Source organism: Sturnira hondurensis, unplaced genomic scaffold (genome assembly GCF_014824575.4).
Source record: "Sturnira hondurensis isolate 20B ecotype Veracruz unplaced genomic scaffold, ASM1482457v3 Scaffold0017436, whole genome shotgun sequence".
In the NCBI taxonomy this organism is placed as follows: domain Eukaryota; kingdom Metazoa; phylum Chordata; class Mammalia; order Chiroptera; family Phyllostomidae; genus Sturnira; species Sturnira hondurensis.
The window spans coordinates 19,924,458-19,947,211 of NW_028090067.1; the positions used below are offsets into that span (position 1 = coordinate 19,924,458).

The 22,754-nt window shown below is 58.2% G+C and overlaps 1 protein-coding gene across 2 annotated transcripts in view; it reads right to left on the bottom strand.

The window, feature by feature from the left end:
* The window catches only part of NFAM1 (NFAT activating protein with ITAM motif 1), a 31,903-nt gene extending 11,154 nt beyond the window's left edge, over positions 1–20,749 (bottom strand). Inside the window, exons 1-4 of one of the 2 annotated variants that reach the window (XM_037068347.1) lie at positions 20,584–20,745; positions 6,504–6,833; positions 5,201–5,313; positions 1,905–2,024 (exon numbers count right to left, since the gene is read on the bottom strand). In XM_037068347.1, coding sequence (XP_036924242.1) covers positions 1,905–2,024; positions 5,201–5,313; positions 6,504–6,833; positions 20,584–20,683 — 663 coding nt within the window. In that variant the 5' untranslated portion in view covers positions 20,684–20,745. Of the gene's footprint in view, positions 1–1,904; positions 2,025–5,200; positions 5,314–6,503; positions 6,834–20,583 lie in introns of both variants that reach the window. The other variant, XM_037068349.1, reaches the window with a different exon arrangement.
* Between the last annotated feature and the right edge of the window lie 2,005 nt (positions 20,750–22,754).

Here is a 22,754-nt window from a genome sequence, read left to right on the forward strand (position 1 = left end):
AGCTACACCAGCCAGGGCTTTAAAAAAAGGTTTTTTAAAGAAACAATGAGGACAGCACTTATATCCTAAAACCTTATGAGGATTAATAAGGTAATAGTTTAAAGTCCTACCACAGTGCCTGGAACATAGTAGGTACTCAACAAATGGCTCCGGACAATATCATCCCTGTGGTTAATGGCATTCTCATCTGCTCAGGTCCAGTCCCAGCTGGTAGGGACTGGTCTCAGGGGATAGCAAAGCCTGTGGCTTCCCTTCACATCTTTCTGGTCTTCAAACTCTCCAAGCTGCCCTGCAAAGCCCTGGGGGCGGGGGGCCTCTCTCCCACACTCCAGAGACGTCCGACTGAGCCTCCGTGGAGTCTCAACACAGGCGGGAAAGGTGTTCCATGCAAAACGGAGTCTCTGTCATCCAAATAAGCTTGCAAGAGAATGTTTATCCATGTGCAAAGATGTTCTTGAGACAGTATAACATGGGAAAAAACCAGCTATGCTACTTCAGTAAAAAGAAGTATGAATGCATGTATGGGTCTCTGTATGTATTTTTATTAAAGGACTAGAAGGCATAGAAGTCAATGTCACTAGTATTTATCCTGGAAGGAGACAGAATTAGGATAATGGTTATTTTTTCTTTCTGATATATATATATATATATATATATATATATATATATATATGAGAGAGCGAATGTGTGCGTGAGTGCGTGTGTGTGTGGAGAGAGAGAAGTGCTCTATTTAGCAGCTGACACCAGAAGTCCTCGTGGGAAAACACCGTGATGAGTTGCTGGGAGGGAAGAGAGAATGTGGGGAAGTCTGGAGCCACGTGGGAAGCCGAGGCTGGTGGGAATTCCCGGGGGAGGCCCCGAAGACCCTGAGTGAGTTGGCATCCTTCTGTTCTGCTTGGAGCCATCAGCATGGCCCCATGGGGACATCCCTTTGCCTTGTCCCCATCTGCCCCCATCCTCAGAAAACAGAGTCTTACTCTGAACGCCCTCTGTGTGGGGTTTTGTGGAGATTGAGGAAGAGCCCGGGGCCCACGTGTGAGTCAGGATGGAGGGGACAGAATTCTAGTGTCTGAGGCAGCCCAAGAACACGCTCCTGGGGAGCCTACAGGGCTCCACCCCCCAGGTGTGAGGCTAAGGTCCCAACCTGACAGCTCCAGTCCTCATGGAGAGCCCAGCTGACACCGGGTGGCGTATTTATTCTTCACTTTCTCTACAATGAGCAAGGTTACTTGTGTAAAATGGATGTAACTGAGCAAGAACATTCGTTGCCTTCCCAGCCGCCAGGCAGCGTGGCTGCATGCCAGCCGGTGGGCAGCTGGATTGGGCGGGCACACTCGGCTGGGCATGGGGCTGAACCTCTGCCCCAGACAACGACGGAGGCCACTGCAATGATGGGGAATGCAAGGGCAGGTGGAAAATTGTCCCCACCGTATCTCCTCTTGATCCATCGTAAGGACATAAAACCATGTCCATATGTGGTGAGGAGGGGTCATGTGAAGAATTAAAAGTCATTGATGAGTGAAGGGCTCGGGACAGTGCCGGACCTTTTCCTCTTTTTGTGATTCTTGTTGCTGCGATGTCGTTTGTGCAATAAAAACAGGAAGGAGTTGGGGAGCCGGTCAACGGCATCATATGGTTGGATGAAGAAATTTTCCTTATTCCTGAACAACCCATGCCTGCTACCCCTTATTCCAGAAGTGGACGAGCGGGCCAAGGGAGGCCCTGGGCACTTCACGTAATCTCCCTTCACTTTCATAGAGAGCCCAGCAGGTAGGACTTCTTGTCCCTGGTTTACAGATGAGGAACTTAAGGCTCTGAGAGGTCACAGCTGGTGCACGACCAAGCCAGGGAACCAGACCTCACGTCAGGCCCGAGAGGCAGGGGCATGAGGCCCCAGGACTCACCGTGTAGAGGGATTCGGCTGGAGGCTCCTCTGGTCCGGCTGTGCTTGCAGCCAGGCCAGGAGCCAGGGCTGGAGATGGACCCTTCCGGGCTGGGCGTTTGTGTGAACCCTTCATCTGTTTCTGCAAGGAAGCAAGTCAGACTGTCAGGGCTGGGGACAAGTGACTCCCCAGTCTCCCTCCCTGCACAGACCCACCAGGGGAAAGGATGGCAGGTTGTCATGAGGCCACACAGAAAGTGATCACTCAGCACCTTTCCCCCACCCTCTCCAGGGAATCGTGCCAAATGCCTCCAAGACCTGCGTCTGACCACTCATCTGCCTGGAGAATCTGGCGATGATAAGACCCCATGAGGCACTGCCCATGGACCCAGGGCTGGACTTGGGGAGGCGGGAGCTGCAGGGCAGTGCCAGTGTGACGGGGTCCCTAGCTACTGGGCGACTGTTGGGAGCAGAGCTGAGCCAACACGGCTGGACCAGATGTGCTGTCCCGCTCTGCCCTCCCTGGCTCCCTTCCCCTCACAGGGCCTTGGTTCCTTCATCAGTAACCCTCCTCTGCAAAATTACTGCAAGAATTCAGGGAAGGAAGAAAGTAAGAGCTTAGCATTTGGGTGGCACTTAGGTGGCCCTCCACCAACCAACACACTCTTGTCAGGCACCCCTTGTTAGCCTGGTGGCACAAAGAGATGGACACCGTTCCTGCCCTCCCGGAGCTTAGGACCTAGTGGGGAGATGGACAAGGGACTAGACTTTTTACCAAAGTGTGGAACACTCACTGACCTGCAGGGAGGGAGCCTCTGGCACACGGGAGGGAATGGACACCTCACCAGGGAGGAAGGGGCGTTTAAGACCTGAAGGCTGAGAAGTTTTTTTGGTAAGAGGGAGGAGAGGTGGAGGGAAGAGCATGTGCTGAGTCCTGAAGGTTTTGAGGAACTTCCAGATGGTCAGCACGGCCAGAGAGAGGTGGACCTGCCTGGGTCAGGCAGGACAGCTGTGCAGGAGTGCGTGAAGGAAACAAGCAGTGGAAACATCGGTGGGGGGCGTGGGCCTTTAGAGGGGGGTGGGGCCAGAACCACAGCATGGTGTCAGAAAGATCCTGTCTGCTGGCTGCTGCCCACAGCACTAACTGCAGCCCCGGAGGTGGGAAGCCAAAGGGCTCAGAGGAAGAGTAGGAGGCGGGCACCGCCAGCTCCTTCCAAGGAGGAGGCCCTGGGAGGCTGTCTGATCGTGCCCCCTCGTTGCAGGCACCACACTGCCAAGAGTGGAACAACAGGCTCATCTCTGGGTAGAAGCTAATTAAAAACCCTGGCTGCCTGCCAATCCCCAGCCCATTTACTCAGGATTAGCTCCTGAGAGCTACTTCACTCTCAGGCAGAAGCCAGCGCCACCCCTAGTCACAACACAACGGCTGCTCAGGAAGATGGAGCCTCACTGGGTGCTGGGGGGGGGGTGAGGGGGGGCGGGGCTCTGAACACTCTACCTGCCTTGTCTCATGTCCCCCTCAATAAACCCACAAGTCAAGTCCTCTTATTATCTCTGTTCCACACAGGAGGATGAGAAGGCTCAGAGAGGGCAGGTGACTTGCTTGAGGCCACAGAGCCAGGAAGTGGCAGAGGTAGGATTTGAACCCAGGTCTCTCTGATTTACCTGGAGTCTCCGCTGTGTTCTTTCATTTGACTGTGTAGGTCTCATAGATGGTGAGGCAGGTACTGGCCCCACGTCATACTTTACAGTTTGCAAAGAACTGTGGGACCGGTTCTTACTTCTGTTTAACCCTCATAGTAGCCTGATGAGGAGGGCATGGAATTCCCACTTAAAAGAGGGGGAAACTGAGGCCGGCCCCCCTAGTCAGTGACTGCCCTTGATCAAACCCAGATGCCCTGTTCTCAAATCTGGTGCCCCTGCACCAGAGGTGTCTGTCACAGGCAAACAGGCCTTGGCCCACCTCAAGACAGCTGGGGGGGCAGTGCCTCTCCCCTGGACATTGCCAAGGCTGGTGGGTGTAACTCATGGGCAGGGCCCCTCTGGACTCCACGGTGAGCAAGACTGAGGACTGGCTTCATTGCACTCCCACTGAGACTGATGGGGCTGCCGGGGAGGTAAGTGCCACTGTGGGGCTGTGGGCGGGAGCCCCAAGTCTGCCAGAGCACTGGACCAGATTTCTCAGGGCTTGCACCATCTCCTGAGGATGGGAGAGGAGTCTGAGAAAGTGTCCCAGGCTGCAGAAACCGCACATGGAATAGCACAGGGACAAGACTATTGGACATGTCAGGGACACGCAGAAGGACAGACTGCCAGAAAGAAAGTGGTCAGATGGACGTAAAAGCCAGGGTGGGGGCTGTAAGGGCAGGGCCACAGAAGGCGGGATGCCACCGTGCCATTACTCAGAGAGCTGCCAGGGCAGGGAATCAGTCAGTCGGGGTCAGGTTGGCACTTTCTAAGGCTTCCTCTGCAGCCACAGGTGTGGGTGGATTGAGAGTTGGGAGGGACAGTGAGGGGAGGGAGCAAGAGAGCCCCAGGAGTGGCAGGCCTTCCGGGGGGATGGGGAGGCTGGGCCGGGGCAACGTCCTGGGGAATGCAGAGGGAGCCTTCCTGGAAGAATCAGGTGGGTGCATTTTGTTACAGGTGCGAGGATGCTCCGCCCCTTGGAGCCCCATCCCTGGCCATCACCATTCCCTTCTAATTGTGGTTTTCAGATGAATACGCCCGTCTGAATGGCCATAGGCAGCTCGGGAAAGCAGCGGAGGCTCCATGTCCTCCCCTGTAAATGGGAGTGACGCTGTCATCCTGCCCACCTTGGAAGTGGCCACCTCTGGCTCCTATCCACTCATGCTTTCCACAAGTGCATACTATGTGTCAGTCCCTGCCCTCAAGGGCTTGCTCTCTGGAGGGGGGACAGCACTATACACCTAAGCAAGAGCCTGGGGAACAGAGTGGGAAAGCAGGGAGACCCAGATTCCAGGTAAGCGGTTGATGAAGCCTGGGGCCAGGGCAGGGTGGGAGGGGCCAGGGGCCAGGGAGAAGGGGCTAGACCCTGGACAGCAAAGGCAGAAGAGCTGTGGTTTTTTGCAACTCACAGTGATCAGTCGGTAGCTCAGGCCCAGCCACAGGTAGGGTGAGGGAGGGGCCTGGTGCAAGGAGCCACAGGGAACCCCTATTCCAGGACCCCTCACCAGGATGCTCCAGGATGTACACCTTGCGGGGCAAGCAGGCAGCCCCTTGGTCCTCAGGAGCATGCCCAGTGGACAGTGAGGGGTGGAGGGGCAGCGAGGCTGTGCCTGTGTGCGCGTGCATCCCTACCTTCTTCCAGAGCAGCAGAGCCGTGCACAGGATGCTCAGGACACTCAGTAGGCCGATGGAGCAAAAGAGCAAGACATTCTGGGGGGCCCTTGAGGGTTCTTGGTAGCCTGTGTCTAGGAGGAGGGCAGGGGAGGAAAGGCACCGTGACACCCCACACTGCCAACCCCCAGGCCCCACAATCCCTAGTCTCCTTTTCCCAGAATCCCCCTTACCTACCCCAAGAACCCCCAGACTCCCACCCCTCCTGAGGTACGCATTCTCACACTCGCTCTGGCTGAGGCCCTTCCTGTGTTTGCCATCTGGTCCTGGCTCCTTGGCTTCCTAAGTGCCCTGCCCCAGTGAGCGGGCTCCACTGAGAGCTGCCGGTGGGACCCTGGGCAAGTCATTTCATCTCCTGGGGCCTCCCCTCTCCACAGGTGAAACAGTGATCTTATGGGCAGGCAGTGGGAGGCTGCAGAGGATGCTTTGTTCTGGGCCCGGCAGGTGCCTGGCCTGTACGCCTGGGGACCCTGGGGCGGTGTGAAGGGCACAGCCCAGCCCCTTCCCTTGAGCCATCCATCCTTCCCTCCCTCCGTCCTTCTCTCCATCCACCAGCTGGCAAAAAATTGCAGAGTGCCGACCACGAGCCAGGCACGCTGGTGTCTGTTATTCAGCCAGCTCACCCTATTGCCAGGCTCCAGCCTCGTGTGCAGGACCTCACTCACCCCCACACCAGACTTTGACAGGCGGGGTGTTGCCATGAACACCAGGCCCGAGGCCACATCCTGGCTACAGGAGTGGGGTCCACTCCCAGGACTTGGGTCTCCGAACCCCCAGCCCCTCCCAACGGGAGTAGAAGAGGCAGGTCAGAGAATCACAGCTTCGGGGACAGGCTGCTCTTAATTTTTGGGTGTCATCGCTCCTTTGAGAGTGTGATGAAAGCCAGAAACCTGTCCCCAGGAAGATGCACGAGCTGAGTGCTCATTCACAGGCTGCCACCATCCCGAGTGCGCACGCCCCGTTCCACACTCGCTCAGCACCTGCTTTATGCCGCAGGGACACTGAGACCCAGGGACCAAAGGGATATCCCTCAGGTCACCTGCCAGAGGCAGCCAGAGGAGGTCCACACCCCAGGCCTCTGCCCTTCCAACACCAAGACAGGTGCTTTGGCACCTGTGCAACCCACGGTTCCTCCAGGATGTGCTGTTCCACTTTGCCAAAGCTGAAAGGTGAGGTATTCACCCCACACTTTAGATCCTGGGCCCCAAATTCTGCTGCGTGGGCCTCTGGGCCCTCCTCCCTGGAAGAGCCACGGAGGCCTCACCTCTGACCAGGATGAAGGTGCCATTGCCTTTGACATGGAAGTATGGCCAGTGGACGAAGCAGTAGTAGGTGCCGGTGGCCGACATGTTGTGCAGCTTGGGGTAGACCCTGCACTTCGTGGTGAGGGTCTGGTTCTCTCTGCCCATGGCGGGCTGGCAGCCCGTCCTCTTCTCCCTCCTCTGCTGGCCCTGGCGGTCCACATAAAAGTAGCTGACAGTGAAGTTTTTGAATTTTGGGGTGTATGGGTAGGTGATGCTGCAGTCAAAGGGGGTGGACTTGTTGGCCAGAGTGACCACAATGGGGGGGCCAGTGTGGGTCACCGACTGCCCTCCTGCCAAAGAAGGAAAAGGAGACAGTGCTCACTCTCCAGGCAGCTTCAGCCCCGCCCACTTTCCCAGGCGGCCGAGGCTCTCCCTGTTCCTCATGCACTGGAGCTATGCGGGCGTCATGCCCGGGGCTTAACACGCATGACTCGCCATCTCCCAACACACTCATGGCAAAGTGTGTAAGAGCTCCGCTTCACGGAGAAGAGGGGCCTGACAGTCAGGGAGGGCAGGCTGCGGGCTTTCGACCTCTCAGGGGTGGAGCTGCAGTCCCACCAGGGGCTAGAGGACTCCAGACTCCACACTCCCACCAGTCGCCTTCCCAAAGGCCGAGGAGCCTCACTGGATAACGGTGCAGCCGGAGATGACTCAGGCAGGTGAGGATGAAAGTAAAGAGGAAGGAAGCAAGCGAGTGGCAGAAAGAAGTGCTTCCTGACAGTAGACTCTTGGAGGGAGACAGGCCTGCCCGGGGCTGTCCCCGCCTGAAGGAGGAGGCCTGCCAGGCATGGGGAGACAGAAAGCTTGGCCTGCATCTGAGCTCGGAGAAGAACGTGTTAAATTTTTATAGAATATAACAGTTAGCAATGGCCCCAAGAGCAGTTTTCTGACAACACAGTGGTGTTCCACACGTGGCCGTTTAGCCTTCACCGTGATGTCTGGTGACGGTCACCAAGGCAGTTTTATGGGAGCTGCCTCCTCCCCACCCCTCCCCACCACCCGTCTTCAACAGCGGCCTCTAGGAAGACAGTTTGAAAGCCCCCAGAGCAACATCCTGGCCTGGCCTGAGGCCCTCCTGCTCCCCTGCAGCCTCCTGAGATGCTGGTCAGCTTCTGGGCCGGGTCAGCAGATGGCACCCCGCCCCCACAGCCAGACTTCCACTGCACAAGCCCCCTCAGCCTCGGCAGGCCTCACCCCCCAGCACCTTCCCTCTCCAGCAGCCAAACAGCAGACAGTTCTAAATTGAGGTCGGCAGCAAGCAGCCAAGAACATGCTGGCCAGGTTGTTAATCGGGAGAAGATCGTGGTTTCGAGATGCTTGGAGGGAGCAGGGAGATTTATTTGGTGGGGGGAAAGCGAGGCGTGGGCCTCCCGCCTGTGGTGCCGGGCTGGCGCCAGGCCAGGCCGGTCCCTGCACAGGTCTCAGTAGCTCAGCCCTGAACAGGATCCCAAGGGGAGGGAAGGCAGGCCCCCCAGAAGACTGGGGACAGGGACAGAGATGGCCCTCCACACCGGTTCATCCCTCGAAGCTCTGACTACGCTGACATTTTGACTTCCTTATTGGGCAACTAGAAAGACACCCCCAAAGAACGGCAGTCACTGGTGTCACAGCAGGTTGGCTTTGTCATGCGTTGGCACAGCCCCCCTCTGGCGGGTGGAGCAGGTGGGGATGTCACAGCGCACCTTCTACCCCTGGGCTGCACCTCGGGGTGGCAGTTGCTGTTTTCTAACTGCAGAAGCACACCCTTTGTAAACAAGGAGCTGCGGCTCAGGGCTGAGGTTTGTCCCAGATGTGGCAGGGCAGGGCAGGTGGGGGTCCCGGGAGAACCATGAAGGACAAATGGCGAGAGGGTGAAATGGACATTGCTCGCCTTGCCCAGCTGCCGTCCATCCGTCCCGCACAGACAGTGGGCTCCCTTCTGCTGTGGGCGCTGCCCAGGACCCTTCCTCCTCACTGGCCAGCTCCTACGGAGTCCCCGGACCCAGCTGGGGAATCATTGGGGAGCCAACTTTTTTTTTTAAATCCTCACACAAACATTTTTTTCCCTTTGCTTTTAGAGAAAGAGGAAGAGGGGGAGAGAGAGAGACATCGATCGGTTGCCTTCTCGTACGCACCCCAACCAGGAATCAACCTGGGCATGTGCCCTGACCAGGAGTTGAACCCACAACATTTAGGTGTATGGGATGACACTCCAACTGAGCCACATGGGCGAGGGCATTGCCAGCTTTTAGAAGACCTGTAATTTCCCATTTGGTTCTCACAGTGACCCCGCGAGACAGCCAGCGCAGACAGCAGGCTAAGGTCTCCTCTGGGCATCCAGAGGTTGGAGCTGAACCCAAATCACCAGGAAGGCGGCCACACCCAGGCCTGCTCAGGACCGCCACCCACCCCCACCCCCCCGCCCTGCTCCGAGACTCCTGCTCCTCTCCGAGCATCTGAGAGGCCACGTCAGGCCGGGGAGGCTGCACATGCTGTCAGCGCTACGTGGCCACCTTCCTGTGTGTCCTGGCAGGAGGGCATTCATCCAAGTGTCTTAAAAAGTCCTCTGTGCCCTGGCTGGTGTAGCTCAGTGGATTGAGCGCAGGCCTGTGAACCACACAATCGCAGTTCGATTCCCAGTCAGGGCACATGCCTGGTTGCAGGCCAGTTCCCAGCAGGGGACACACGTGAGGCAACCATACATTGATGTTTCTCTCCCTCTCTCCTTCCCTTCCCCTCTAAAGATAAATAAATAAAATCTTTTTAAAAAATTAAAATAAAAAAAAACCTCCGTATTTGAGGCCTCCTTCTAGAGAATGATGGAATCTGCAAATGCAATTAAGCTGATCTTTACAATTCTGGGGGACGCTATAAAAATAGGTGACTACTGTCCTGTGATCTTCCGGGATTCATTATTTTCAGGTCAGAGGACCAGGGTCATGAAATGCGCGGCCGTGGCTCAGATCTGCCCGAGAGAGGGAAACCCAGGCCTCGGATGAAACTGCTCTCTCCAAAAAGGGAAGCAATGAGGCCGTCTCTGTGGCTGGATGACAGCCAAGCTGGAGACGGCAGGACAAAAAACGGGAGGAAGGGGACCACGGCTCCAGCGAAGGCAACTGGGCTCGGGCCTGGTGAATGTAGCTAATTGCCTCCCCTGCTCCTTCTTATTGAGTGCCAGCACCCCGGACCTGGACCCCAGCAGCCCATCCCCCACCCCTCTCCTGGACCTGTGCCTCCAGGAGGCCCCTTCTGGGGTGCAAGCTGCTCCAGCTGGCTGTGGAGCATCCCCCAGTTACAGCTCGGTGCTACAGACAGGTTCACGGTCATTTGCAGCTACCATATGTGCACCTCCAACAAACATTCAAGGGTACTGGTGAGATCCCGGGCCCCGTCCCAAGCCAGGAGGGGCTCCCTGTCCTGGCAATGTCCCCAGTGTAACAGGGAAGCAGAGGGAGCCTGAGGTGGGAGGGCCCGTGGGGAGGTGGGGGAGGGGTACGCTGCTGTCCCGGGGTCTGGAGGTCATTAGTGAGCTGAAAGCAGGAACACATGCATACAGTAGGCTAGAAATGGCCCGAGGAAAGGGGGAAAGAACATGTATCAAAAACATACTCTGGCTGAGCTCCCCATGCCCTGTGTCAACTCAACACCACGACGATCCCATGAGGCAATGACTGCAACCTTATTTTGCAGACAAAAAACCAAAAAGCCCAAGGCATCTTAGAGGCCCAAAGCTACAGAGTTCCTAGGTGGTAGAGCTGGGGTTTGAACCCATGTTGTTTGTGCTAAGGAAGAAAAGCTGGCATCCAGGCCAGGCAGTGCAGTCAGGAACTCTGCCAACTGTGACCTGGCACAGGGCTAAGGGTGTTCGTGGTGGCTCCAAACACAGTGGACACTGGGTGCTGAAGAGAATCCTGGCAGAAGTGACACATTGGCATAGTCAGAGGCCAGCTAGTGGCTGCAGGGCACCCTGCCTGACCTGCAGGGCCTGCTTCTCACCAAAGGCCCAGGGGGCTTCAGGAAGACCCCACAGAGCTTGAAGTGTGTCCCCCAAGGGCCACTGGGGTGGCCCGATGAGTAGGCCCACCTTGCCCCCGGTGACTGCTGCATTGTGATCGATCACTTGTTCAGGCAAAGGGACTGTGTCCCTATGGGACAAGCTAGGCCAGGGCACAGTGAGCTGGCCTCGGGGTCCTTCAGGGTTCTGCTCATGAGCTGCCTGGGGGGCCCTGGCCCAGGGTGGTGGGCTGGAGGAAATTCGGATTCCTGGGCTGAGGAGCAGGGAAGCCACAGGAGCCACATCAGTGTGCCCCAGTGGGGCCACTGAGTGGGATAAAAGTGCACGAAGGAGTCCACCCCCGGCCCTGCGTACACGGGGCCACCTATCTGCAGTGCCTGCCTGGCAGGCTTCCTCTGCCCCTCCCTGCCCACTCTCCCCTACCCTGGCTGGCTACAGAGCCTCCACCCCCTTTGGCATGAATCAACCTCTGGACGGAAGACGTGTGAGCCCGTGGTGAGTGTGGGTCATGCAGAGCACCCCTGGTGGGTGAGGTCCCTTGGGGTGGGCCAGCCAGGGACGGGACTGAAACACAGTTGCAGCCTGGTGTCTGACAGGACTGGATCTCCAGGGCCACCACCCCAGCCCAGGCCCACCTGAGAACCTGGTTGCTTATCAGGAATCACCGTGTGCTCCCCTCCCCACCCCCACACAATGGCCAGGCACAGATGGTTCAACGGGGCCGCGCAGGCTGCCACCCCCACGCTCTGCCCACCCCTACTTCTCAGGAGATGGTGTCTCCCGGCGATGGCATGTCTTCCATCCCTCACTTCTTAAAGCCCCAGGGACAGCTAGGAAGCTGAGGCCTGGCCAGAAAGGGGGACCGAGGTGCCTAGAAAAGCACAGGCCTGAGTCTGGATCCTGGCTCTCTCACCTGAAGCTGTGCAACCTTGGACAGGCGGCTTTCCTTTTCTGAAGTTCAGCATCTCCCCTGCAACAGGGGAGGCCAACGATATCAAGCTTATAAGGTTGTTGCAGGATTCACAGGGGCCAAGAACATTCATAGGCTGCCGTAGGGCCAGCCTGCCTTCACCAGGCACAAGGAGAGAGTGAGGAAGCCACAGGAGTCCCGAGTCCCTCCACAGACAGACCCACATGCTGGGCACGCCCAGCAGGCGTGGCCTCCAGAGCTCTCCCCTCAGCAGCCTCCTCCCACTGTTGCCCCATCCTGCCATCTGTCTGTTGCCTTGTTGGGAAAGACTTTGTCTATCACCCAATGGGCGCCTGACTCCCCCCTTTTCCAGTTCTTCCTTTGAACCTGGGACCACTTGAACTGCTGGTTGAGAGCAGACAGCTGCAGAGCACACCCCTCTCCTCCCAGCCAGAGCCTGCCCGACTGCTCCTGGGGATCCACCGGCCACCCCGCTGACCCTGCCTGAGGAGGACATCCACCAGAGGAGACCCGGGAAGGAGTGGATATCAATCCACGAGGTCAAGACAGCAGTTGAGAAAACTACACGGAGCGCTCCGCGTGGAGGAAGGGCACTGCTTGCGGCCTTCTGGTTCCAGCCACAGTCACACAGCTGGGTGCACACTATGCCACATCCTTTGACTGTGGGCCACCATGAAAACACCCTGCAAGTCCCTGGCCCAGGGGACCCAGGCCATGTGTCCAGCACCTGCACAGCTCGGCTCAGCCGCCCTGGCCCTCAGCTCATGCCCCTGCCACCACCAGGCCTGCCAGGCTCCTAGGCCTTTGCCTGCACTGTTCCCACTGTTCAGAAGGTCCCGCCCCTTCCTGTCAGGGTCCCCCTCTCAGTCTGCAGGAACTGCTCCACCCCTCCTTAAGCCATTCCTGGGTGTGTGGCTCCGCACCCCCTCCCTGTCTGCCGCCCAACATAGACTCTCAGGCATCCCTGTTAAGCCACGTGATGATAGGAGCGGACATCCCTGGGCACTGTCCCCTTTTGCAGATGGGACAACCGAGGCTCAGGAAGTAAAAGCTTTACCCAAACAGCACAGTTGTCAGTGGTAGAGATGGGATTTTGAGCTGGTCCTTCTGGGTCCTTAACCCCACATGCTTAATCAGTACTCTATGCTACAATTTTAAAATCTCAAAGCAAGCAAAGGAAAAAACTTGTCCAATGAACGAACGAACTGTACTCTTCCAAAGAGAGCTAAACATTCAGAGGCCATTTTTCCAGACTTGGGTCATCTAATGCACAGATACGTAGGGCAGCTCATAGGAGTCTGGGGACAACGGTACTCAGGACTGACCCTGCAACATCAGGGTGGCGGCCACTGTAGCCCAGCTCTTGCAGAGCCTGAGGCTCCCAGAGCAGAAGCTCCTGGGCCCAGGAGCCCTCCGCAGACTGGTTCTGGGTGGGGCCCACCGAGTATCCAAAGCCAGCCGCATCCCTCCCTCACTGCAGCAATGACATCCCCTCCCCAGCCCCCACCCCGGGTCTGGCACTGTCCCCATCTCGCCCCTGCCTCCTCACTCCTTCAGCTGCACGGACCTCCTGGCTGCCCCCCCCACCCCCGCCATGCACTGATCTCTGGGCCAGGCCTTGGCCCCTGCTCTGCCTCTGCCTGGAACCCAGCCCCTTCGGCTCTGAGCACCAGCCTGGGGGGACAGGCCAGACGTGCTGATCAAAGGTGTCCACTCCGACTAAGGTCGATTTTAAAGGAAAACACTTTGATTCCCCAGCTGCAGAAGAAAGCAGTGCCCACTGCCTTTATTTTAGGCACGGAGTTTTGTCTGCTTTATCCCTGGCATCCTCTGGAGCCATGCCTTTCTTTAAAGGCCCATCTGAAGGGCTGCTGGGAAGACGCAGAGGCAGGCCGCTGGTTTCATCGCGGAGCGCCAGCCCTTTGCCTGAGCGTGAATGCCAGGACAACGGCGAGTCCTTCAGGACACACACGCCTCGAACACGACGGCGTGTGGCCACGTGGCTGACGAGGGAGAAGCGTGGAGCAGGCGTTGGAAGGCAACCCTCAGACAGAGCGCGAGTGTCACAGAGCCGTTAGCACGATGCCCTCGGAACGCTGGCGTCTGCCTGGCTGTCACATCTTTCAACGCCTCCGAGTGATCGGAGCCGCACACGGATGGGCTTGCCTCGGGGCCATTTCCACCTGATCATGCCTCCAGACTCTAGACCTTGGGGCCACAGTGGCCATGTGGGGACACAAACCAAGTGCAGAATGTCAAATGTTTGGTCCCAGAAATGTTACAGCTTCCTGGGCGTTAATTGGTATTTTTACAGCAGTCACTTCCCTCTTGGCTGGGCCGGTCAGGAGAGTTGCTCACACTTCGGAGTTCCTTCGAGGGTGCGGCCAGCGGGGGCTGCCGGACACTCTGTTTCTCAAGTTACATCCCCCTCTGCCCTCAAAGCGGGGTGTCAGCATGGGGTGGAGGGGAGGGGAGGGGAGGGCCAATGGGTGTAGTGGGGGTCCTGCTCCTTGTCTCTGAAGGAGGGTGGGTGGAATGGAGAGGGGGGAACAGACCCCCGGGGGTCCTGCAGTGTGTGCACCCCAGAGTCCCACCGGGGGGCGCCAGACTCCAGCGGAATGACAGCAGGAAACAGGTGGGAGGACAAAGGTCTCAGGGCTGCAGAAAGCAGGGCAGGGGCCCCAACCAGCTGGGAGGTGACCCCCGGACCGGGCCATTGTTTTTTAAATGATAATTCTTCAGGTCTCCCTGACCATTATTAAAGCGAAAATGCTCCCTGCGGAAATGCCAGACACCTCAGAGAAGGATCAAGGAGACCTGGGGACTGGCCTGCCGCCCTGACGTCCCAGCGGGAACATGTGCCCCTTCCTCCCCTTGTCTTCGCCGAGACAGACTTCGAAGGAAGAGTAGGAGGCAGCCACGTGTGTGTGGAGGTGGCGGGGGCAGCGAGGGGGTTTAAGCACAAGAAAGCTCTTGGGTGACATTTCTAGAATGCACCTTGTAACAAGGTACAGAGCGGGAAGACTCAAGAGCCTGGTGGAGTTGGAAGAAAGGTTTGGGTGGGGAGGGGCGCCAGAGGGCCCAGTGCCGTCCAGGAAACCTGGGGGAGCCTCTGTGGGCGTTGGAACTGGGAAGTGACAAGCTCCTACTTCCCACAGAACGAAGACGAGAGAAACACTACAGACTCCAGAACCGTCCCTCGGCTGCCTGAAACCTCACATTAGTGTTCATTCTGCAGGGTTCGGTCCCCCACCCCACTCCAGCCTCCTTTTAAAATATAAATGCTTCTGGCGGTCAATACACTAACTCCTTCCAGTGGGCACCTGCACCAGATCACTTTTATCCTCACTTTTCTTAACTCTCTACCTCCCCAAAGATCCCATACCCTTGGGGCTGAAAATCACTCACTGCCCTCCCTCCTCCCACCCTCATTTTCTGGCCCCTCCAATTAACCAGCCCATCCAGTCTCTTCCCTGCCCCACACCCTCCCACCAAAGCTCGAGGTCAGCAAAAACTCAGGTCACTAAGCTGTGGCTCCTACTGTTTCTGGCCTTGAACTTGACCCTGCAGACATCTCCCTCTTTGACCTTTCCTCCATGACCCCACCACAGCCCGCACCTTCTCTTTTGACCTTTCTCTGGCTTTTCTTACACGGCCCAGTTCTTAAGGTTGGACACGGATCCCTTGCCTCTGTCCGCACCCTCACCTGCCCCAAGTGAGCCCAGGCGTGCCCCCCGGGCCTCCGAGCTCCTGCACGCTCAGATCCACAGGTGACCACTCTTGGTGGGGAGGTCGGCATGGGCTTTGGGTTTGCCAGTGGGAGAGTGGGCAGAGAAAATAGCAGAGTTTGACCTTGACAGACTGACAGGACAGGTGGAAGTGACCAAGGGGACACCTGAGAGCACGCCTCCCAAGCCAAGTGGGCAGCAGGAGCCTCAGGCACAGGCAGCCGTCCAGCCTGGCTCAGAAGTGGGGTGTGGAAGTGGAGGGCAGCAGCCCACAAGGAAGGGGAGTCTTACCCACACATACTGCCATGAGAGCCCAGCTGACGGGGTCACTCTGTCAGCAGCTGTGTGGCACCCCGCTGGGGATCCCCTGGTACATGCAGATTGTCTTCAGGGCCCTTAGCTTTCTAGGACAAGGTGTGAGAGGGTAGGAGCTGATGTGAAGGGCATGCACATTTTAAATGTTAATATGTGTTGCCGGGTCCTGCAGAAATGTGCCCTTGGACCCTATGGCGAGCACTGCAAGGAGCACCTTTCTTGCCCTTGGGCTTGGACTGTGCCTGCTCAGTGTCCCCTTCCCCTGGCCCTTCAGCAGCAAGCAAAGGTCTGGCCCAGAGCCTCAGAGGGGCTCCAGCTCTGCCCCCACCCTCCACCACAGCCCACACAGTCCGGGGGAAGGAGGGGTGCAGATTCCTGCCAGGCCCACCACACACCATCCCATTCCCGTGGTCAAGCCCCCACCAGCCCACCCTGAGGAGTGTCAGAGGGTCCTAGACATGCTGTCCCGATGCCACTAGCCAGACGCCAACAGAGGAGGGTGCTACACAATGTGACAGGGAGCCTGGGACTCAGTGGTCAGGCGAGTCGGCCAAAGCCTCCTCAGACCCAAACCCAAGCCTGGAGGACCGTCCTGCCAGGGGGCCAGGAGCTTCACCTGCCAATTTCACGTCTATTCCCTTTCTTCCCCCCCCCTCCAGGCTCACCCCAGCCGCCCCTCGCCTTCCTCTGTCTTGGGCCCCCCCATCTCAGCATCTGATACCCACACACCGACTACAGTGAGTTCCCGCCTAGACCCACGTGAATTAGGAAGAAGATGGAGGCCCAGGGTCAGAGGGCAGACGTGGGAGGCCGACCCTGTTTCCAGGCCCCTGTTTACCCGGACCTTCACCTGCCGCCGTCATTCACCAGACGGGAGAGTCCGTGCCTGCAGCTCAGGAGGACCAGGAAGCTCACACCCGTATGACCCCGGGACCCCCAGCGCCTGTCTGGTGGCATCAAGTCTCCACCGTGCTCAGAACCACTTCCGGGTTGTCTGTAGCGAGGCACTGAATTGTCCCATTATTGCTAAAGTTGCCTGGGCACCCCCAGTGCCAGCACTACGCTGGGCCCTCCTGCCCTCTGGAAGCCCACAGTTCCCCAGGGAGGTGGACAGCCAGCCCGGAGAGAAGCACCCTCAGTGGGGACACGTGTCCTGGTGGCTCTGAACCCACGCATGCCTGGAGACCACACACAAGCATCCGCAGCCCCAGACGGGAAGCACCTGAAATGCCGAGCCTAAGTAAATAGATCGCAGTGCATTCATTCAGTGGCACTTTCCACAGCAGGCGTTGACAAACGTGTTCTGCACGGGGCCAGACAGTACATACTTTATGCTCTGCGGGCCATATGGCCTCTCTCGTGAAGACTCAGCTCCGCCAACGCAGGGCATCGGCAGCCATAGGTGATCTATGAACGAGATGCGTGGCTCTGTTCCAATAAAACTTTATTTATGGACACGGAAATGTGAATATTGTACAATTTTCACGTGTCATGAAACATTCTTTGGGGGGGTTCCCCCCCAGCCATTAAAACAATCTGAACACCATTCATAACTTGTAGGCCATACAAAGAGGCTGTGGGCTGGACTTAGCCTGCAGGCTGTGGTTTGCAACCCCTGCCCTTTAGCGATGAAAATAAACTTCAGCCGTACCCTCAACTGGATGTATCTTCAAAAAAGCAACAGTGAATGAAAGAAGCAGGTCACAGAAGAAGATACACAGTACCATTCTGATGACACACACAGAGGTCGGAAACGGAGAAGACTCTGAGGGGAGAGGGGTGCTGTGGGGGGCGGACGGGGCTCTGAGGCACCCGAATGTCCTCTTCCCTGACCTGCGGGAGCAGCCACACGGGACTCTGATAAGATGCATTGTTCTTTCCTGTATGTGTACTGTATGTCACAATAGGACCTACGGGGACAGCATTTACAATCCGCCTGGAATCACAGCCCAGTGCAGGTGTGGTGTCTGGCCACTCTGCGGGGACCTGAGGCTCTGCAGTCAAACCTCCCTCTCACAGTCCCTCGTCGTGGCTCCGCCTTCCCAGCCCCCGCCCCCCCTCCCCCCCCCGTGTGGCTCTGCCTTTCCAGCCCTTACCCCTTGGGCCTGCCACGCCCCCACCTGCTCTCTCTCCTCCCATCTTGCTCCCTTGCCCCTCCAACACTCTCCCCTGCCCCACCTCCAGCGGTGAAGCCCTTCTCTTTGCCTGCCTCCAAAACTCTGTACGGGACTAGACAAAGAGGAAAAGCAGAAGCCAGAGCTGTGAGAAGGGGGCAGGAGGCTCCTGACCACCTAGACATCAAAGGGGGCAATAGCTCGTGAGTCCAGGGTGAACGGGAGCAAGGAGGCAAACCCCAGCCTGGAACTCCCGCGCCTGGTCAGGGGTCAAGTTCTCCAGGCAAAGCTCATGGTTTCCAACAGGCTGAGAGTGAGAACTGGGGCTTGTTCACTTCTAGGTCGCCCCAGGGCCTAGAACAGGTCCTCCTCAATGGGTATTCGGGAAATAACACAGCCCAGGGTTCTGCAAAGGCCAGAAAGAGCATGGGGACTGACATTTGCTGAGGACACTGAGGCTCAGAAAGGTTAAGTAACTTGCCTGAGCTCACGCAGTAGTCCATGGAAGAAGGCAGGACTTGAACCTGGTCTGTCTGGCCCAAAGCCCTTGGAGGTGACTGAGGCCGGGTGGAAGCAAGGCTAGAGCAGGTATACAGGCTCAGGTGTTTCACCCCTGGGAGAGCAGTTGCCCATGAGACCACAGGTGGCTGCCAGGCCCTCTGAGAAAAGCGGTTTGCAGAGGACTCAGGAGAGCCGAGGAGAGCAGGCTTGAGTCCGGGCTCACAGCAGGAGGTCCCGAGATGCCATTCCAGGGTGTGCTGGAGACCACTGAAAGGGTGGGCATGACCCCGGGGAGCCCATGGGCTCGCCTGGATGTCAACTGACTCTCACGTTTCAGCCGGCTCTGCTGGGCTGGCAGGAGCTGCCTCTCCGAGCCCTAACCATGTGCCCCAGCCACCCAGGCCTGAGGCTTGCTAGCAGGCAAGCTCCACTGCCCCCCTCATTTAACAGATGAGGCACAGCGGCATTGAGAACCTGGCCCCCGCCCCGCCCTGAGGGTCTCTGGGTGGGTTGCAGAACAGATTCAAAGTCAGGCTGATCTCCCCTGGCCTGCCCTCATCCTTGTATCTCACTGCGGTTTGGGCTGCACAGGGCTCCCGCGACAGCTAAAGTGGGGCGGGGGGGGGGGGGGGGGGGGGCGCGGNCTCCCGCGACAGCTAAAGTGGGGCGGGGGGGGGGGGGGCGCGGGTAGGCGATGTGGGAGGGGCCAAATTCCTTCAACAAAGCTCAGAGGCTGGGAGGACGGGTCGTAGATCAACAGACGGGGAGCTGCAGGGGCAGGACCAGGAGGAATGGGGTGCTGTCTGCTGCTCCGAGGGGTCCCAGGGACCACAAGGATGACTTCGCCTCTTGTGAAAGGGCAGAGTTTCTCTTCTTACAGCGTTTGCTGCAATACTGGGGGAATCTGTTGTTTGTTTGCACTCAGGATGGTTACAAAATCGCCCTTCATGACAGCACCTGCAGAACCTCTTCCAGTCTGCGTCACGTGGCGGGTCCCTTCTGCCGGGGGAGGGACCACACAAAGAGAAGTGATGGGAATCTGGGGAACTTAAGTCTAAAATGACTAAGTGTGAGTGCAAACGCATCGTCTCCTCAGGCCATCTTTGCACTGGCCCGCCTCTCAGGGGTGGGAGGGGGTACGAGGTGACCAGATTCAAGGACAGATGTCACCAGGGGCCCAGGTTTCCAGGCCTGCAGTAGGTGCCACACATTTGGCTCTTGCCTGAGGGCGTGGGGAGGAAGGGGAAGACTCTTCCTTAAAGAATGTGCTTTACAAACAAAGATGAGAGGAGGCCCGGGGCCCACTGCCCATAGTCCTAGCTCTGGGCTCAGGCTGACCTGGGTCTGAACCTGACCTCTGCTCAGCGAAGCCTTGGCCAGGCTACCTGGCCTCTGCAAGGCTCCATTTCCTGTTCCTCAATGGTCCTGGGAGGAACAGCACCCCAAGGGTGCCTCAGGGGCGCTGGGTGTGTGTGAAGTCAGGGTGAGTGTGAAGCTCCAAGATTCATGATAATAACAGCTGTTATTGTTCACGGTATAAAGGAAAGGCGGAGGGTGAAGCGAGTGGGACGGCTCCTGGAAGCCTCATCCAAGCCTGGGTGGAGAGGGGGAACTGCCCGGGCCTGCACCATGGGGGTTGGGGACCGGGTCAGTGCTGCCCAGGGGGAGACTGAGCCGAGGGACCCAGTGTAGGCAGCCTGGGCAGGCACACGCTTGGGGGTTCCCTGGCCTGGATGAACTCACCCCAAGGCCACCCACCCCAGGTCCTGGCTTGACTCTGGGCCTCCAGCTTCCAGGGGGGCCTGGGACCAGGAAGGGGGCACAGTGCTGGTTCCCCAAAATGCCTTGCTCTCATTGTAAAAGAATGGTGTAGCCTCTGATTGTCCTCCAGGAAGTGGGTGATGCTGTCCTTTCTGCTAACAGTAACAACTTTGTCAGGTTGCAGTGCTCTGGCGGCCAGCTGTTGCCCTCCCCCCTGCTCCTCCCCCCACCCCCCACCCCCACCCCTGCCCCCACTAACCTGGGCAACAACACCGAAGGTGCCTCTGCCACTTGGCAGGTTCTACGCCTCGCTTCTACCTTAGATTCCTTGGGGGTGAGCTGTCCCTCCCCATTGACCCCTGCCCCCGACCCCAGTGCCCCCTGGCCACAGTTGTGCCCACCCACCTGGTTTAAGGGCCAGGAGGTCAGACAGTGCTGAGAGGGAGGCTCTCAACACAGCATCGAAGGGGGAGCACTGCCCCCACCTCTTCAAAAACCACCTTGGCGAGGCATTAGCTAAACATCTCCTGGTCCCGAAGGCTTCCCCTGTGAAGTCTGCAGTGTTCAAACGCAACCAGCAAATCCCCCCAGACCAGACGGGAATTAGCTGCACGGGCGGGCGGGGCGGCGGGCAGATGAAAGCTGCTCTGATGTGCAGCGCCGGAGCAGGGAGCACGTGGGAAGGAGACCACATACCTGTGGGCCGCAGGGTCCAGGGGCACAGCAGCAAGCCCAGGAGCCAGGGGGCTGCGAGGGGGCCCCGTGGGGCCCACCACGGCCAAGGCCGGCTCTCCATGGGGCCTCCTGGTCAGTGTCTCTGCTTCCTCTTTAGTTCCCAGGAGGGGACAGCTGCTGGTAGCCACAGTTCCCCTTCCCATCCCCACTAAGCTCCTCCCTTGCCTCCCTGCTTCCTCAAGGCCTTGTGGGCCTGCTCCTCTCGATGACCAGGCTCAAGTAGTCAGGCAGGAGGTGCCAGCTGAGGCTCTGGTGCTCTCGATTTTGCAGAAGAGCTGGGCGGGGCTTAGGCCTCCCAATCCACCAGGTGGGATGGCTCCTCCCCTCCTGACCCCTTTCCAGCTGGTGGCTGGTCCAGAAGATACTGGTGACCAGAGACCACAGATTTCCACAAATGACTCCAGGGCTTGGTTTAGCTGCTCACTCCTGAAACGGCTTAAACATGCCCGGGTTCACTGGAACTTCCCCTGGAAGTAGCCCAGGGGTCCCCTGACGATGTGCTCATGAAAGAGCAGGGTTTGGCCTGGCTGCTGTGGCTCCGTGGATTGAACCCCAGCCTGTGAACCGAGGGGTCCCCGGTTCTATTCCCAGTCAGGGTGCATGCCTGCGTTGCAGACCAGGTCACCAGTTGGGGGTGTGCAAGAGACAACCGATCAGTGTAGCTCTCACATATTTTCCCTGTCTGTCTCTGTCCTTTCCCCTCTCTCTAAAAACAAATAAATAAAAGAGCAGTGTTTGGGGTGGGGGTGCCACCGACTGGGAGGATACAGGAAGAGGCAGGTGAGTGATGGAGGACAGCCACACACTCCATATGGTGCCACAGCTGGTCATTAACCCAGCTAGGGCCACTGTGGGTCCCCACAGAGGCCCAGCAGATGCCTCCTCCCCAGCCTGCCCGAAATGTCTTTCCTGCCCTCGGCTTCCCTAAACCTAAGCACACCCTTCCCCCACCAGGAGACGCATGAATTTCTTCCCCGCCTGGCCCTGCACAGCAGCCCCATCCTCACATTCAGCAGGCGTGGACACAGGGGCAGTAACTATTTGCAGACAGGGAGCCTTTTGCCCTTGGCATTTCTCCATTAATCAAGATAAATGTTAGTATCCAGATTGTGCAACGGAGAAAATCATGCCCCCAAGAGGCAAATCAACTTGCCCAAGATCAGGACAGGTGCGTCAGGCCAGCATGTAACACCCAGCTGTGTGAGGCCCCAGCCTTCCCCCACCTCCCACTGCAGCCCCCAACGATGGTATGACAGGGAGCTGGTTCCCTCCTTCAAGCAAGCTCCTCCCCTCCCCAGGCTGCTTTGCACAAGGACGAGGAAACCTGGAAGACGGTCCCCACCACCGCCAGGAGTGCTGGGCAGACAGCGCAGGCAGGAGCAGGATGGCCCGCCAGGTGAGGGAGACATGTGAACGCAAGACCGTTCCTAGCAGCTGGGGGCCGGAGGGGACCCCAGTGGTATTGACTGTTGATCCATCACGATGATACATGAGCGCACATGTCACAGTGAGACACAGATAATCTGCTTCACGCTGTTCCGGAGCTCCTGGGGGGAGCAGGTTGTCTACGCACCGCGATGCCATGGTGATAGACGGCACGTTAATGCCTCTGTGCGCGGAGGGAGCGGTTTAAAGGCTTCTGTCTGTGCCTCCAGGAGTCTCTTCATGATTTGGCATCAGGAGGCAGCCGAGTGCCAGTCCGCCTCAGAACATGGACCCAGGTGCCAGTTCCACTCCTGCCTGTCACCCGGACACTGTCTCTCTCCCCACACCCCTGCACACAGCCCTCAGACCCCTCACGCTGCAGCTGCCTCCAGTCTGCAGCCCTGGAGCCTGGGAGCTTGGCCACCTCTGGGCCTGGTCCCTATAGCCCCTTGCCTGCCTGGTGCCTCCTGTTTGTTGGCCCCTTCTCCAACAAGAGCCCAGGGCCTGCAGCTAGTATGTGCTCAATAAACTCTGGTGCATGAATGGATGGGTGAATGGGTGAAGGGGGATAAAACGCCTTCCTCCTAGGCTTGCAGTGGAGGCGGGTGCCCAACATCAAGCCTGGCACACAGTAGACTCCCAACTGGCTTCAGAAGGATGGCAGGACCCATGCCGGGCAGGTGCCCGGGCTGGACAGCACTGATGTG